At 29.7% G+C, this 15,386-nt stretch overlaps 1 protein-coding gene across 1 annotated transcript; it reads right to left on the bottom strand.

Annotated features, from left to right (window-relative positions):
• Positions 1–4,681: 4,681 nt before the first annotated feature.
• On the bottom strand, positions 4,682–7,279 carry LOC127286473 (uncharacterized). Its single transcript, XM_051312904.1, has 4 exons — positions 6,951–7,279; positions 6,435–6,784; positions 6,127–6,346; positions 4,682–5,006 (listed from the first exon to the last, which is right to left on the bottom strand). Exons 1-4 carry the CDS (start codon positions 7,277–7,279, stop codon positions 4,682–4,684), a joined length of 1,224 nt encoding a protein of 407 aa, XP_051168861.1.
• Positions 7,280–15,386: the final 8,107 nt, after the last annotated feature.

Here is a 15,386-nt window from a genome sequence, read left to right as displayed (position 1 = left end):
CTGATTACATAATTTTTTAATATTTATTAATTATCAGTTAATTAAATTTTTTGAAAAAAAACATAAATTTAAAATTTTCATTTGCAACGAAATATTTATAGAAAATACAAAAAAATATTTAGCATAAGCATAACTAATTTTTTGCAATTTGAAAGATTATAAAAAATTCATCGAACATTGACTTTATCAAAAATATTTATTTCTAAAATTTTAATATTTATATTTTAAAATTTTTACTTAAATTTATTTATTTATATAACATCAAACTCATTTTTTTCTGTGTATAAATAAATGATAACGTGAAAATTAGAAATATACCTATTATTAATTTAATATTCCACTTATGCAGAATTATTATTATTATTGTTATTATTATTAATATTATTATTATTTTAAAATAACCATTGCATCCAAAGTTGGACGCGCGCTTGCGCGCGTGTAATTTTGCTAGTTTAAAAATAATTTTAAAAAAATTGTTAACAGTGTAAAACAAATAATTATAAAAAATTTCAAATTGAAATTGCATTTTTCTAGATTTTCAAATATTTAATAACCTATAACTCTTCTATTGCAAAATAAAAAATTTTGAAATCTTGTGGAATATTTTGATCGAGTTTAATAGAAGATTTTATTATAAAATTGTACGCATATTTCGAGCTTAATGCATCTAATTTTTTCTTGTTGAAGTTGTTGCCCAATTTCAAGTTTAAAATATTTATTTTCATGAATATCGAAATATATGTATAATTTTCAAATTAAATTTTATCTTAAAATCGATAAAAATCCATCATGAAAATTTAAGTTAATTTTTATTTATACGTAAATAAAATATTTCATAAATTTTAGAAAAATTATATATTATAAAATCTAAAATTTTGTTGCAAATAATTTAAATTTGGTGAGTTTTTATTTTATTTAATATTTTCATTTTTTTTTTAATATTTGGTAAAAATATCAAAATTATGTTATCTAACACACCAACTTTGAATAAAAATTTTATATTATTTTATTTTTGAAAATATTTCAATCATTTAAAAATAGTTAATTTAATTCATATTTTAATGGAAATAATAAAAAGTTTAATATAATTATTTTCATTTTGTTCACCACATGTTACGCAAAATCATTTCTGAAAGTATCAATTTCTTTTTAAATTAGCCAGCAAATAATTTAGTCAAAATATAATGTAATGGCCCTATAATAGTATATCAACTCTGCTAATATATCAATATTAATTTTTTAGTATAACATAAGTAATATCTATTATTGCAATGATTTTTATTTTGCATTGCCTTAATCAAAGCATCATTAAAGATGGACATCAACGAATAATTTAAACTAACGAATGAATAACTGGAAAAAGAAACGTAAAATAATGCGCAATCAAAAGATGTGGACTTTACTTGGCTTTATAGCTATCTAGTATGTCCATTACACCGTTGAGTTTTGCTCTTTGTTCGTCATCTGACAACTTATGCCAATCGTTTAAAAATAATTTGAATACACAATCTGCCGGAATGTTTTTTTCTAATTTTGCTTTTGCAATTTGTGAAAATGTGTTCGATATTTCTTGTAAAGTTTCAGTTGACCGAGTTAAAGCGTCATTAAGAATTAATGAATTTTTTTGTTTGTCTTGCAAATTCCTTCTCGCGAAACGATCAATCGGTGGGGATGCGTTCACTTTTTCAGAAAGCTTGGATATCGGAATATCTTGAACTGATTTGTATTGATTTTTAATTGGATGAGAATTAAATATATTTCCAATTCTGCAACTTTTTCTTCCGTTTGATGGTCTACTTGTAGTAGGTTGAGAACAAATTGCACGCGAAGCCACATCCAATGAGGGCATGAACGACGTTGATAAATGAGAGTTTAAAAAATCTGTTGTACTTTGATTTTTTGAGGATATTCCTACATCATTTTCTTTGTTCAAATTTGATATTTTAGCTGCATGAAAAGCTCTAGATTGTGACTGAAAGTTTGAATGTTGAAAAACATTTGTCTGTGGTTCAGGTCCTAAAGAATGCAACCCTGAGTTTGTTTGTTCCATTAATTTTTTTTTCAAATAGGCTGAATAAAAACCTTCATTAATCTCATCCAAGGCTTGTGGCGACGTTAAAGCTGGTTGTGGTGGTGGTGTTGAAATATTGGAATTCGGAGAACTTGTGGAGGTTAAACCAAATGATGACAATTTTGGATTAAATCCTTGTGATGTAAACGGCACAATGTTTGACGGGCCACTGTTTGAACTTTGATCTTCTGACATCCGATGACGATCATCATCATCATCATCTTCGATTTCAATAATTTCATTTTAAAAATGAAGCATATCGTATTCTGTAAATTCCTTCTTGATATCATCAACATTTACAACGTCATCTTGTGCATTAAAAGCAGAAAAAGTATCGGCATTAAGTGATTTCTCCTTATCTCCAATACTGCCTAATGAATTGCCCCAAGAAGCATGGGACGTTTCACACATGTTCATAACTGTCAAAAATATACATATTTGCGTTATGAAATAATTTTTTTAAACAGCCCTTGGACACAATGTAAAATAAAATAAAGTTTTAAAGTAATAATTAAATTTTTTCAATAATAATAGTAATAATTATAATAATAATGATGATAATAATTATAATAATAATGATGATAATAATTATAATAATAATAATGATAAAAAAAAATATTCACTTGGTGAATGAAGATGATGAACATTTTCAAGAGTTCCACCATTAGAAGACTTTTTAACTTTAGTATGTGGCTCGAGAAATAGAAGATCATTGTATAAATACCAACCAACATTTGAGTTTTTATAATGACTGTTGAACGAGCGTCTCAATTGTTGCCAACGTTTCTGAGGATCTGTCATTTGCAAATAATTTTTTTTTTTAATTACGTAAATAAGGTATATTTATAACGTGTAATATTATAAAATTTATAATATTAAATTAAATACAGCATGTACATGTTAAATTGAAGCTAGTAATTTAGATGAATGGAACAAAATTACTAAAAATTTTTGACATAAGTAATGAATTTTTTTTTTTCAATTTATATTAAAGGTACCTTTTTCTTTTATATTATTCAGACAACGAATTTAAGTTTTTATTTATTAAATGAAAGGGTAGTCGATAAACATGTGTCAAAATTTTTATAAAATTTAATACTCCTTATTCTTTTTATATTTTTCCCATTTCTTAAATGTATATCGTGATATTTTCTGATATCCCCTACCCTCCAAACACTAAATTATCACATGGTTTATTGATAACCTCACGAAACTAAAATTAGTATATTTCAAAATAGAAATATAACTTTAGGAATACACAATAATTAAATTTTAAATTATAAAATAAATACCTTTAAAATGCGGATTGCCTATTTGTTGTAATTTAAATGCAATTTCTTTCCAAGTTTCCTCAACTATTCCTGGTTTTGCGATTTGTTTAATATTACTAATATACAAACAACGATTTTGGAAAACCAGCATTACTAATTCCCTGTTTTTTTGTTCATCATATAACTTTTGCTTAATTCTATTCATGGTTATCGTCTAAATAAAATATACAATAACAAATAATCAACCGTCCACCATTTATAAACAATTTTTGTAATTGCGTTTTAATCAACACATTTAAGCCCGTTTAAGGTTAACGCACAATTGCTTCTTGCTTGGAAACGCAATCGAAAACGTTAACCGAAAACGCAAAATGCGTTAAAAAATGACAGAGATTAACTTTGTCCTTCTCTATCGCATTCTTCCGTTTGCGTTTCCAATCGTGTTCCCGTTTAAGAACATATTATGCTTAGACGTTAAATTTTTTTATAGACATTTTCGTGGCACGATAATTTAAATCTATTGTATAGAGATTTATAATTTTAATTTTTTTATAAATTATAATAAATTAAGAAAAATTTCTTTTTGGTCAGTTTAATTTATTTCAATAGACCTTTTCATGCTGATCATTCTGTCCTATTCCAACTCATGCGTCATTGTATGCGCTAGATAAGGACAGAACGACTAGCATGAAAAGGTCTATCGAATTATTATTTTTAAAAGCCATTTGACAAATATATCAATTTACATTAATGTTACTGTGATAATTTTTATATTACCAAATAATTTTGGTTAATATACAAAAACAATATTATGAAAATGTTGTTAATTACGTATAAAATAAAGTTTTATACTTTATTGTAATTATGATAAAACATATAGTCAAAGCAGATATAATTTGTTGTAGTAGAAAGAAAAAATTCCAAGTTTGATAATAAATTGTTTTTAAATTGAAATATATATAAATTACTTTTTTTTAATTCTTATAAAATTTTACAAATATATATTTTATTATTTTAATTACTATTATTTTTATAAAAAATTCTTAATTCGACTAAATAATTGAAATAAGGTATAATCAAAGAAGTAGTTAACAAACTAATAACGATTTTCAATTTGGAACATATTGTTTGCAATATTGAAAGGAACGAAAAAAAATTTAAGAAGAGTAACCTTCAAATTAGGAAAGAATAACAATACTAATAATAATAATAATAGTAATTAAATTTAAATAAAAAAAATGTAATTATTATCGTTTCTTTAAAGAAAAAAAACAATATTTATTTTAAAAATTTAATTTAATTTATAAAATTATAAAAATAATTTAATAAATATAATACATTAAACATATCTAATTTGTCCCTCAGGGGAGGTGAAATATGCCGCTAAAATGTTTCGTTGCTCATAAGGATCATTTGGAACATTGTGAGCGACAATTTGTTCATTTCGACGAACTCCTTCTTCGTTTCGAGCTATGTATGCAGTAACGTTATAGGGTTTTTTATCCATCAATTCTTCATCAATTATAAAATTGTGCAGACATAAACATGCTCTAATAATGCTTATCGACTTATCTAATGAAAAATCAAGACGAGTGCTTAGAACGGCAAATTTGTTAACCCAACGCCCAAAACTGTCCTCAATTGTATTTCTTCCTCTTGACAACCTGACAAAAAATGAAATATATAGATATGTATATTATTAATTTCTTTTTATTTTCATTTAAACATATGAATAAGGGCATGAATTAATGAAATTTAAGCCTATTGCAATTAATATTGCTAAAATATATAAATTTTTGTAATTAATTTCAAAATTTAATTTTTTTTTAAAAAAGTTAAGTTTTTAGAAATTTTTATTCATGATTATTTGGAATCATGAAAAATATAAATAAGAAAACCAGTAACAAAAGGAATTGTAATAGAATTAAAAATTTTTTTTTAATTTTGAAAATTATTTAAAAAACTATTAACAAATAAATATTCTTTAAATTCTTTATAGTACATTATAAAATATTAAAGACTTAAAATTAAAAACAAAATTAATCCTAACTGTCATTTACATTGATGGGTTATCATTTTTTTTTCGTAAACGAAGCTGATCTTTGATAATGAATTATAAAGTGAACAATTTATTTTATTAAAATAAACAAATAATTGATTAATATCAAGTACATATTTATTTATATCAAACAAATATTATTAAAAAAAAATCGTCTTTGTTCAAAATAAAAAAAAAATTATTTCATTAAAAAATTTTTAATAGATTATTTGAATATAATAAATTTTTTTGGTTTAATTATATTAAATTCTTAAATAAAATAATAAATAAAATTTTATGTACCATTTAATATTATTATACAATACATTATTACTTAATCGATATTTAAATGCTCAAAAAACAATTTTTATCAATTTTCACCTGAATTTATAAATTAACTAAAACTATTAAAAAAAATTCCCCTCTAATTTTTTTAATATTAAAAGAAAACACACCAAATTTAATCATTTAATCATGTTTTTAAATGTTAATTACCATAACCATAAATTTCATAAAATATTAATTTTGATAAATATTCATTGAGAAATATTTTTGAAAAAGTCTTGTTTTTTTGTAAAAAAAATTAATTTTTTGTTTATTCGTTTATTTATTTCAGTTTTCCATTTTTGATCTTATGTAATAAAAATTTTAAACATTAATAACATTAAATGAAATTTATTTCAATTTGTAAGTAGTTTATATATTTTTTTAAATAATGAATACGTATTTTGAGATAATTTTAATACCTTTTATTGAAAACTGCTTCTTCCTCTGACAAAATATTATTTCTATTATAAGGTATCATAAAGTGTCGTCGCATTTCGAAAATTCCATCCCCTATGAAAAAGAATGGCATTCTGACATTAGTACGAGGAAGAAAATCATCCTCGGGAAGATCGACCTCGCCATTTTCCAGTGCTTCGTATAAGTCTGTTTCTCGAAATGTTGACAAGTCACTTACAGAACCTAACAAAATAAAAAAATTTCTATTTATTACTGTTATAAATATGAATTTATTTTAATTAATGACAATTTATTTAGAGAGATTGCTTACCGTAATCTCCTATGCACACCCATGTAAAGCGTAGAAACGCATCACATATTGCCAAAATTTTGAAACTAAAGTATGATTTATAATTATAAAACATTGTTCCTGAATGCGGAGGTGTTTTTACCATAATTTCTTTTCCATCTAGAGCCCCTAAACAGTTTGGTAAATTCCACCTCGCACGAAAACCATGAGCAACAAGTTGTAATTCCTCAGCAGATTTCCAAGCAAGGTATATGGGAGACAATACTTCCCAAATGAGAGAGCAAACTTCACTAATGATTTCGTATGTAGTGCTTCTTCCGACCCGAAATAGATTTGATGTATTAAATACGCTATCACCATGAGCTAGAAAGCTGTAAATTAAATAATTTAATTTTTCAAATGCAAGTATCAATTCTGTCAAAATAAATTTCCGATCGCTATACACCCTGTTGATTCCTTTATTAATTTAAAAAATAAATTATATATTAATTTAAAGACATTAAGTTATAAAATATTTGCAATATTTCCTTTATTTACCATAAAGTAATTGCTAGACGAAGTTCCCCACTTAACGGCCTCCTTATACTGGTTTTTATTAATCTATGGCGCAGAGAATTGTACAATTTCCGAAAGGATTTTACATTCATTCTCGTCATATTGTAAAATTCCTCACTATCATTATTTGCAAAATGTAAAAAAAGTCTTTCATAAGCTCCATGCTCATCACGTTGTTCATTTGTTAAATGTGCCCTAACATGCCAACGACGAAGGTTATTTGTTTCCAATTCATAAATATATCTCTGAATTACTTGAAGGAAGGTTAACCAATATTGTGCAACTATTATTGGAACAATAGTACAAATCATTATTGTATAAAAACTGTAAATTAAATGGTATTTCATATTATTAAATTTGTAATCATATTTTATTGTAAAAATAATATAAAAGTGCTAAATTATAAGAAAAAAATTATTTTTGATAAATTAAAATTAGTTACAAAATACAAAAGAAACTTATCATAGAAAAGAAATGTCAAATTTCTAAAAATAAAAGACAGTATAGAATTTTCAAAAGTGGTTTAGTGTATAAAGTGTCTCAAAAGTAGGAAGTAGAAAATTTAAAACTGCAGAAAAGCAAATATTGTTTAATAATACATATGCATATATATGGGTATAATAATAATTAATGATTGTTAGTGTTTTTAAACTTTTCAATATATTTATTATGATTTTAAATAAAATAAAGCACACGCACTTTAAGTTAAATAAGACAATGACAAATTATTTTGTTTTAAAGAAAAATGCAGCAAGATTTAAACTATATTTATGATTAAAAATCACAATTTTTAAAAAACTTCAATTTTAATTGGCAAATAAATGATATAATTAATAATTCAGTGCGGATAAATTGTTTCAGCGTATTTATAGGTTAGATGTGTATATGTTAGCCAAAAGTCAAACAAAACCAAAAACAAACAACTAATTAATTCGCATTAATTAATAATTATTATTTATTTCTTACCTGTCAATGCGTCAAAAGTGGTATACGCTTTCTTTCACAGAAAAAATTATTCAATTAATAATTGTTTTATCTACCTATCCGAATAAAATAAACGACGCGAACTGAACGAGAAACCGAGTTACTAGATTGTCACCAGATAAATTTTCTGACAACCGAGACAGTTGGCAACGCGATGCGCGCGCAACCAAGTACAAGTGTCTTCACTTGGACTTGTAGTTGCACTTGGCTTCTGCACCTATTCTGGAACCGCCTTGAAAATCACATCCATTAGGTTGAGAAATAGAGAAATTCGAACTGAGAACTTTCTGGATAAATGATTCCAACGAACTAATCTACTACATTATTTCGGTACCCAAGATTTCTCATTTCATATACAGAATCAAAATTTAAACATTCTTCTTCTCTGATAAACTACATAATTAGGTTGAGAAATACAGAAGTCCGAACTTAGAACTTTCTGGATAAATGATTCTTATGAACTGATCTACTACTTAAGTTTCGGATCTAAAGTTTTAACTTTTCATTTGCGCAATCATTTTCTTGTAACTGTGTAATGTTTTAACAGAAAAGAAAATATTTATATAACATTCACCCAAGATTTTTCATTTCATATACGGAATCAAAACTTAAACATTCTACTTCTCCGTTAAACTACAATAATTAGGTTGAGAAATAAGGAAGTCCGAAATTAGGACTTTCTGAATAAATGATTCAATTGAACTGATCTACTACATACTTTGGGATCTAAAGTTTTAACTTTTCAATTGCGGAATCATTTTCTTGTAACAGTGTAATGTTATAGCAGTAAAGAAAATATTTATATAACATTCACAGAGAAACCAAAGTTTAAGATTATTGGGTTTTGCAATTTTTTGATGAATCATAAAAAGAGACACAAATTTCAAATTTTGCTATTTCACATAATGACTTAGTAATGTTGAATTTATATATAATTAACGAAAGTAACAATTGTCGCACTATGTAATTTAACATAAAATCTCCTTATATTTTTAAAAAACTTAGTAAATGATTATGACCTATTTTTTTAGCAATAAAATTTAATAAAAGAATCTGACTTAAAAATCTTATAACAGAACACTCATTGGATAGTAAATTTCATTGAACTCATCTACTGCATTCTTGGGGTACTCCAGATGTTACATTTCGTTTAAGAAAAATCATAGTAACATAGTTGTTCCTTTAAAAATCACATAAATTAGGTTGAGAAATAGAGAAATTGGAACTGAGAACTTTCTGCATAAATGATTCCATAGAACTAATATACTACTTACTTTGGGATCTAAAATTTTAACTTTTCATTTGCGGAATCATTTTCTTGTAACAGTGTAATGTTATAGCAGACATGAAAATATTTATATAACACTCACAATGATACGAAAGTTTAATATTGGTTTTTGTAATTTTTTGATGAATCATAAAAAGAGACACAAATTTCAAATTTTGCTATTTCACGTAATGACTTTGTAAAGTTTAATTTATATATATCAAACGAAAGTAACAATTGTCGCACTATGTAATTTAACATAAAATCTCCTTATATTTTTAAAAAACTTAGTAAATGATTATGACCAATTTTTTTAGCACTAAAATTAAATAAAGGAATCTGACACATAAATCTTGTAACATAAGACTCATTGGATAGTAAATTTCATTGAACTCATCCACTGCATTCTTTAGGTACTCCAGATGTTACATTTCGTTTAAGAAATAACATAGTAACATACTTGTTTTTTTGAAAATCACACCAATTAGGTTGAGAAATAGAGAAATTAGAACTGAGAACTTTCTGGATAAATGATTCCATCGAACTAGTCTACTACATTATTTCGGTACCCAAGATTTTTCATTTCATATACGCAATCAAAATTTAAACATTCTTCTTCTCTGTTAAACTACAATAATAAGGTAGAGAAATAGAGAAGTCCGAACTGAGAACTTTCTTGATAAATGTTTCTATTGAACTGATCTACTACATACTTTGGGATATAAAGTTTTAACATTTCATTTGCGGAATCATTTTCTTGTAACTGTGTTATGTTATAGCAGACATGAAAATATTGGTTTTATAATTTTTTGTTGAGACATAAAAAGAGACACAAATTTCCAATCTTGCCATTTCACGTAATAACTTTGTATAGTTGAATTTATATATAATTAACAAAAGGAACAATTGTCACACAATGTAATTTAACGTTATATCTCCTTATATTTGTAAAAAACTAATTAAACGATTATAACATATTTTTTTAAAACTAAAATTAAATAAAATAATCTGAAACAAAAATCTTGTAACAGAACACTCATTAAATAGTAAATTTTTAGTGAACTCATCCACTTCATGCTTTGAGTACTCCAGATGTTACATTTGGTTTAAGTAATAACATAGTAACAAAGTTGTTCTTTTAAAAATCACATTATTTAGGTTGATAAATAGAGAATTTGGAACTAAGAACTTTCTGGATAAATGATTTCATCGAACTAATCTACTGCATTATTGCGGTACCCAAGGTTTTACATTTCATATACGGAATCATTTTCTTGTAACAGTGTAATGTTATAGCAGACATGAAAATATTTATATAACACTCACAGAGATACGAAAGTTTAAGATTGGTTTTTGTAATTTTTTGATGAATCATAAAAAGAGACACAAATTTCAAATTTTGCTATTTCACGTAATGACTTTGTAAAGTTTAATTTATATATAATTAACGAAAGTAACAATTGTCGCAATATGTAATTTAACATAAAATCTCCTTATATTCTTAAAAAACTTAGTAAATGATTATGACCTATTTTTTTAGCACTAAAATTAAATAAAGGAATCTGACACATAAATCTTGTAACATAACACTCATTGGATAGTAAATTTTTTTGAACTCATCCACTGCATTCTTTAGGAACTCCAGATGTTACATTTCGTTTAAGAAATAACATAGTAACATACTTGTTTTTTTGAAAATCACATCAATTAGGTTGAGGAATAGAGAAATTCGAACTGAGAACTTTCTGGATAAATGATTCCATCGAACTAGTCTACTACATTATTTCGGTACCCAAGATTTTTCATTTCATATACGCAATCAAAATTTAAACATTCTTCTTCTCTGTTAAACTACGTAATTAGGTTGAGAAATAGAGAAGTCCGAACTCAGAACATTCTGGATAAATGATTCTATTGAACTGATCTACTACTTACTTTGGGATCTAAAGTTTTAACTTCTCATTTGCGGAATCATTTTCTTGTAACTGTGTTATGTTATAGCAGACATGAAAATATTGGTTTTATAATTTTTTGTTGAGACATAAAAAGAGACACAAATTTCCAATCTTGCCATTTCACGTGTAACGTTTGTAATAATTGAATCATTTTAGCTCGCCGAGCCAGGGTTTTTTGATTCAAAAAAAAATAATATACAATTACGGTTGTTTACAAACAAACAATTTATTTATTTACAATACTATATACATCAATATAAAATTACTTGACATCTTACGTTAATCGGATATGGACTGATATCAAGTTTCATTTGTTCTCTTTAATAGATGAGATACCGTGCGATCGGTTTTGTCATATGAAAAGAAAAAGACAGTATGAAGGTAGTGATAAAAACTATATTAACAATTATAACGGCGATCAGCTCGCAAACTTCGCGAAACATTCACGGACTTAATACGGAACGGTAACATTAGTAGTACGGAATTGCGGGTAATGAAAGAAAATTAATTACGGTCGGTACGAAATTCAGGTGAGTCTACTGATTATATTATTGAGGAAAAAGAACGCGATATCTGTTCGGGACTTGATTTCACCGGCATCCATCGGGGTGTTGAGCCGCGGGGTAGAATCGGCTTCGATGCAGGTCGAGCCGCGGAATTCAGTTGATCGGCATTCAACCGGGATATTTGGAGCCGTTCGTAAAATCTTCTGCCCAGGTGATGATCCTTTCCTTGGTGGTGGTGTTCAATTTTGAAGATCCTGCCTAATCACGAGTAATACTCGTGATTACCTATACTAAGAGTAAAACTCTAAGTATATCTAATACCATGTTTAAAAGAACGAAAATATTCCACGTTTGAAATCTGCGTGTTCGAGTAATACTCGACATACGTATATTGCTAGAGTAAAACTCTATTAACGAAGAGTAACACTCTAAGTTATTAGTAAGGTAACACCTTACTGCTCCGAGTAATACTCAGTTCTGTCTTGAATTCACAATTTCTCCACCTTTTATATTCGTTCGACCGGCTGGGCAGTGGTGGGGGAGAACGATCGGATCGGGCGTCTGGAGGGAGAAATCTCTCGTTCTGCGCGGCGCTAGGTCGTATCTCGTTTGCTGGCGCGCAACTTTTCGCTCCGTGCATAGGGGCCTTTCTCCACCGTCCGCGCCTTTGCCTGGGTCTTTTCGCTCGGTCTCGCGCTCTATAGTTTGCGTGCGCACGCCTATCAGCTGATCCTCGGAAAAATCAATAATCCGGACATTATTGATTTTAACGCGTATATGTTTTTTTTTGTCGGGAGTAATAATATTTATTAAAATTCGCTTTCGTATTACACCCCCTTTTCGTAAGGATTTTTTTTTGTCGTGTTAAAAAAATAGAACGAATATTTATTAAATAATATATAAAGTAAAAGGTACAAAAAAAATAAAATTATGCAAGAAGAAACCGAGTGATATATATATATATACAAAAAAAGGAACTATACATGCCGAAACGAAAGTTATAATATAATGTACATAACTGTTTGACGAGTAGAAAAATGGAAAAAGACAAATAACGCATGAACAAATAAAATAGTTGATTTTTTTGGACATATTATTGTAAATAAAAAAAACTTTTAACTCCTTGTCTTCTCCTTCATTTTTACCCTTCCATCTGAGTACGTTCTTACTTGCATTTCCTTGCCGTTTATGAAGGTGAGGAATTTTCTTCTTTTGGCTTGAAAATTCGGTGTGACGCTCGGCGTGGTACTTTGTAAAAATTCGTCCATTTTTCTCTTCCTTTCTTTTCTGGCATCGAGATCAGCTTGGGGTGTTGGTTGGTATTCGGGGACAGCGATACGAATTAATCTCCACGGTAATGACGGGTTCTCTACGTGTGGACTGCTCTGTTGGCTTACAGGCTCGTAAGCTTCGTCGTCGTTAGCTTCGATAATTGGCGATTTTTGTGTAGGTTTATCGACGAACAGAAGTTTCTCCGGGGTGTCGGCGAATTCTGATAGGGCAGCGAACGCTTCTTCGAACTCCTGTTGTTCAGAGGAGTAGACTTCCAGGAGGTTTGGCTCGATAATCATCGTTTCAGGATCGAAGTTTGAAGGTGGAGACCGTGGCGTACGTATTGGGCGAGGTGGGGTGACTCGCTTTCTCTTCGGGTACTTTATGGTTATATCCTCAGCATAACAAGCAGCACGTGAAGTTGACCGCCATTTTGGAACTGGTGCAGTCTTATTTTCCAAAATTTCGTCAATTTGTGACAATATTGCTGCGTCGGATAACATGTCGGGTTGCTGAATCTGGACATCGGTCATGGTGTTTGGAAGCTCGTTGGTATCACTATCTTCTCCAAATAATTCACAAATCAACGTTGTAGAAGCCATGATGACTGGTTTGAAAATGATCGTCCTCCGGTCGGGTGTCCTATATTAATATGGGTCAGTGCTGGTGGCGGGGGTCTTTCTCGTTTACTAACCTTATCGCCTATAGCTGGCGTTCAACCGCGTCTTTTCTTATCGTAATGAGCGCTTTGACGTGTGTATGCCCGCGCCAGATTCACTCGGACGAGTTCAAGGGTATCTTTTAGCCTTTCAACGTTTTTCGGGGCGTGACGGATATTTTTTTCGAGCGAAGCTTTTAGTGTGTTCGGGGGTAATATTTCGCGTTGGAAATTTAAATAAGCGGGGGTGAAAGAAGTGGACTCATGCTTGGCTGTATTTATCGCGAACTGAAATTCAGGGAGGAGCGCGTCCCACGATTTTTGATTGTCCTTCACGTATTGTGAAATTATCGTCTTTATTGTTTTATTAGTGCGTTCGACGGGATTACATTGTGGGGAATAGGGGGGAGTTCGCTGGTGGGTAATTCCGTATTCTTCTAACAACGTTTTGAAGTCATTGGTACGGAATTGACTGCCGTTGTCCGTAATTAAAATACGGGGGCATCCGTAGCGTAACATGATCTTCTCTTTTAGGGCTTGCAAGATTGGTTTGGATTTTTGTTCGCGAAGTGGGTGCACTTCTACCCATTTCGTGAACTTATCTTGCATCACGAGGAGGTATTTGTTACCGCGGGATGATCTCGTTAGCGGACCTACGATATCCATCGATACATACTCCCAGGGAGGGGTCGCGTTACATGTTCCCATTTTACCCGGTATTGCGGTTTGCGGGAGCTTGTACGCTTGACAAGACGGACATTGTCTTACGTATTTTGCGATATCGGAATTCATTTTTGGCCAATAATAATTTTCTGAAATACGCGCTATTGTTTTACTTATTCCAAGATGGCCGGCGGTCGGCTCATCATGGTTCTCTTTTAACACGCGTTCGCGTAGGGGACTGGGTACGCATAGTTTCCACACTTTTTCTCGGTCTGTGAAATTGAGACTATGATGTACATGACGATACAACATACCATCCTGAATTGTGTACGCGGAGGGACTGTCAGGATTTTCTTTTACGGATGCCATCATTTTACGGTACCAGTTACATAATTCGTTCTCGGCGATTTCAAACGCGGTTTCGTCAGTGAAATCTTTTGCTTCGTTTTCGACGGGTAGGGGATCACGTGATAGGGCATCGGCCACGTGGTTTTGGCTACCCTTTCGATATTTAATATCGAAATCGAATTGTTGGAGGTATACACTCCATCTGGCTATACGACCGGCCGGACTTTTTAATGATTGGAGCCACTTCAAAGAAACGTGGTCTGTAAGCACGGTAAATCTATAATCTATCGCCTATACCACGATATAATTCCTATAAAACGGCGTAGTTCGGTTGTGTTTTTCGGGGTTTTAAAAGCTAGGATTGATTCTACCTTTTCGGGATCGGTGTGTATTCCGTTTTCGTCGATTACGTGACCTAAATATCGGATTTGTGTCTTCATGAACTCGGATTTCTTTTCATTGACACGTAGGTTTGCGTCACGTAAACGCTTTAATACACGTTTTATATTATCTAGGTGTTCCGCGACGGTTTTACCTAGGATGATTACGTCGTCTAGGTAAACGTAAGCACTGACACCTAGTTCGGGCCCGAGAACCTTTTCGATCATCCGTTGGAACGTTGCGGATGCGAAATGTAAGCCGAACGGCATTACTTTATACTGGAATAATCCCCTGCCGGGAACAAAGAAAGCGGTGATCGGGCGACTTTCTGCGGCTAACGGGATATTCTAGTATCCGTTTTCTAAGTCGATTACGGAGAAGTAT

The sequence above is a fragment of the Leptopilina boulardi genome, unplaced genomic scaffold, assembly GCF_019393585.1.
Source record: "Leptopilina boulardi isolate dan_hultmark-lab unplaced genomic scaffold, ZJU_Lbou_2.1 LbouV2_361, whole genome shotgun sequence".
NCBI lineage: Eukaryota > Metazoa > Arthropoda > Insecta > Hymenoptera > Figitidae > Leptopilina > Leptopilina boulardi.
Note: the sequence above shows the minus strand (reverse complement) of the source record. Positions and strands in the feature narration are given on the sequence as shown.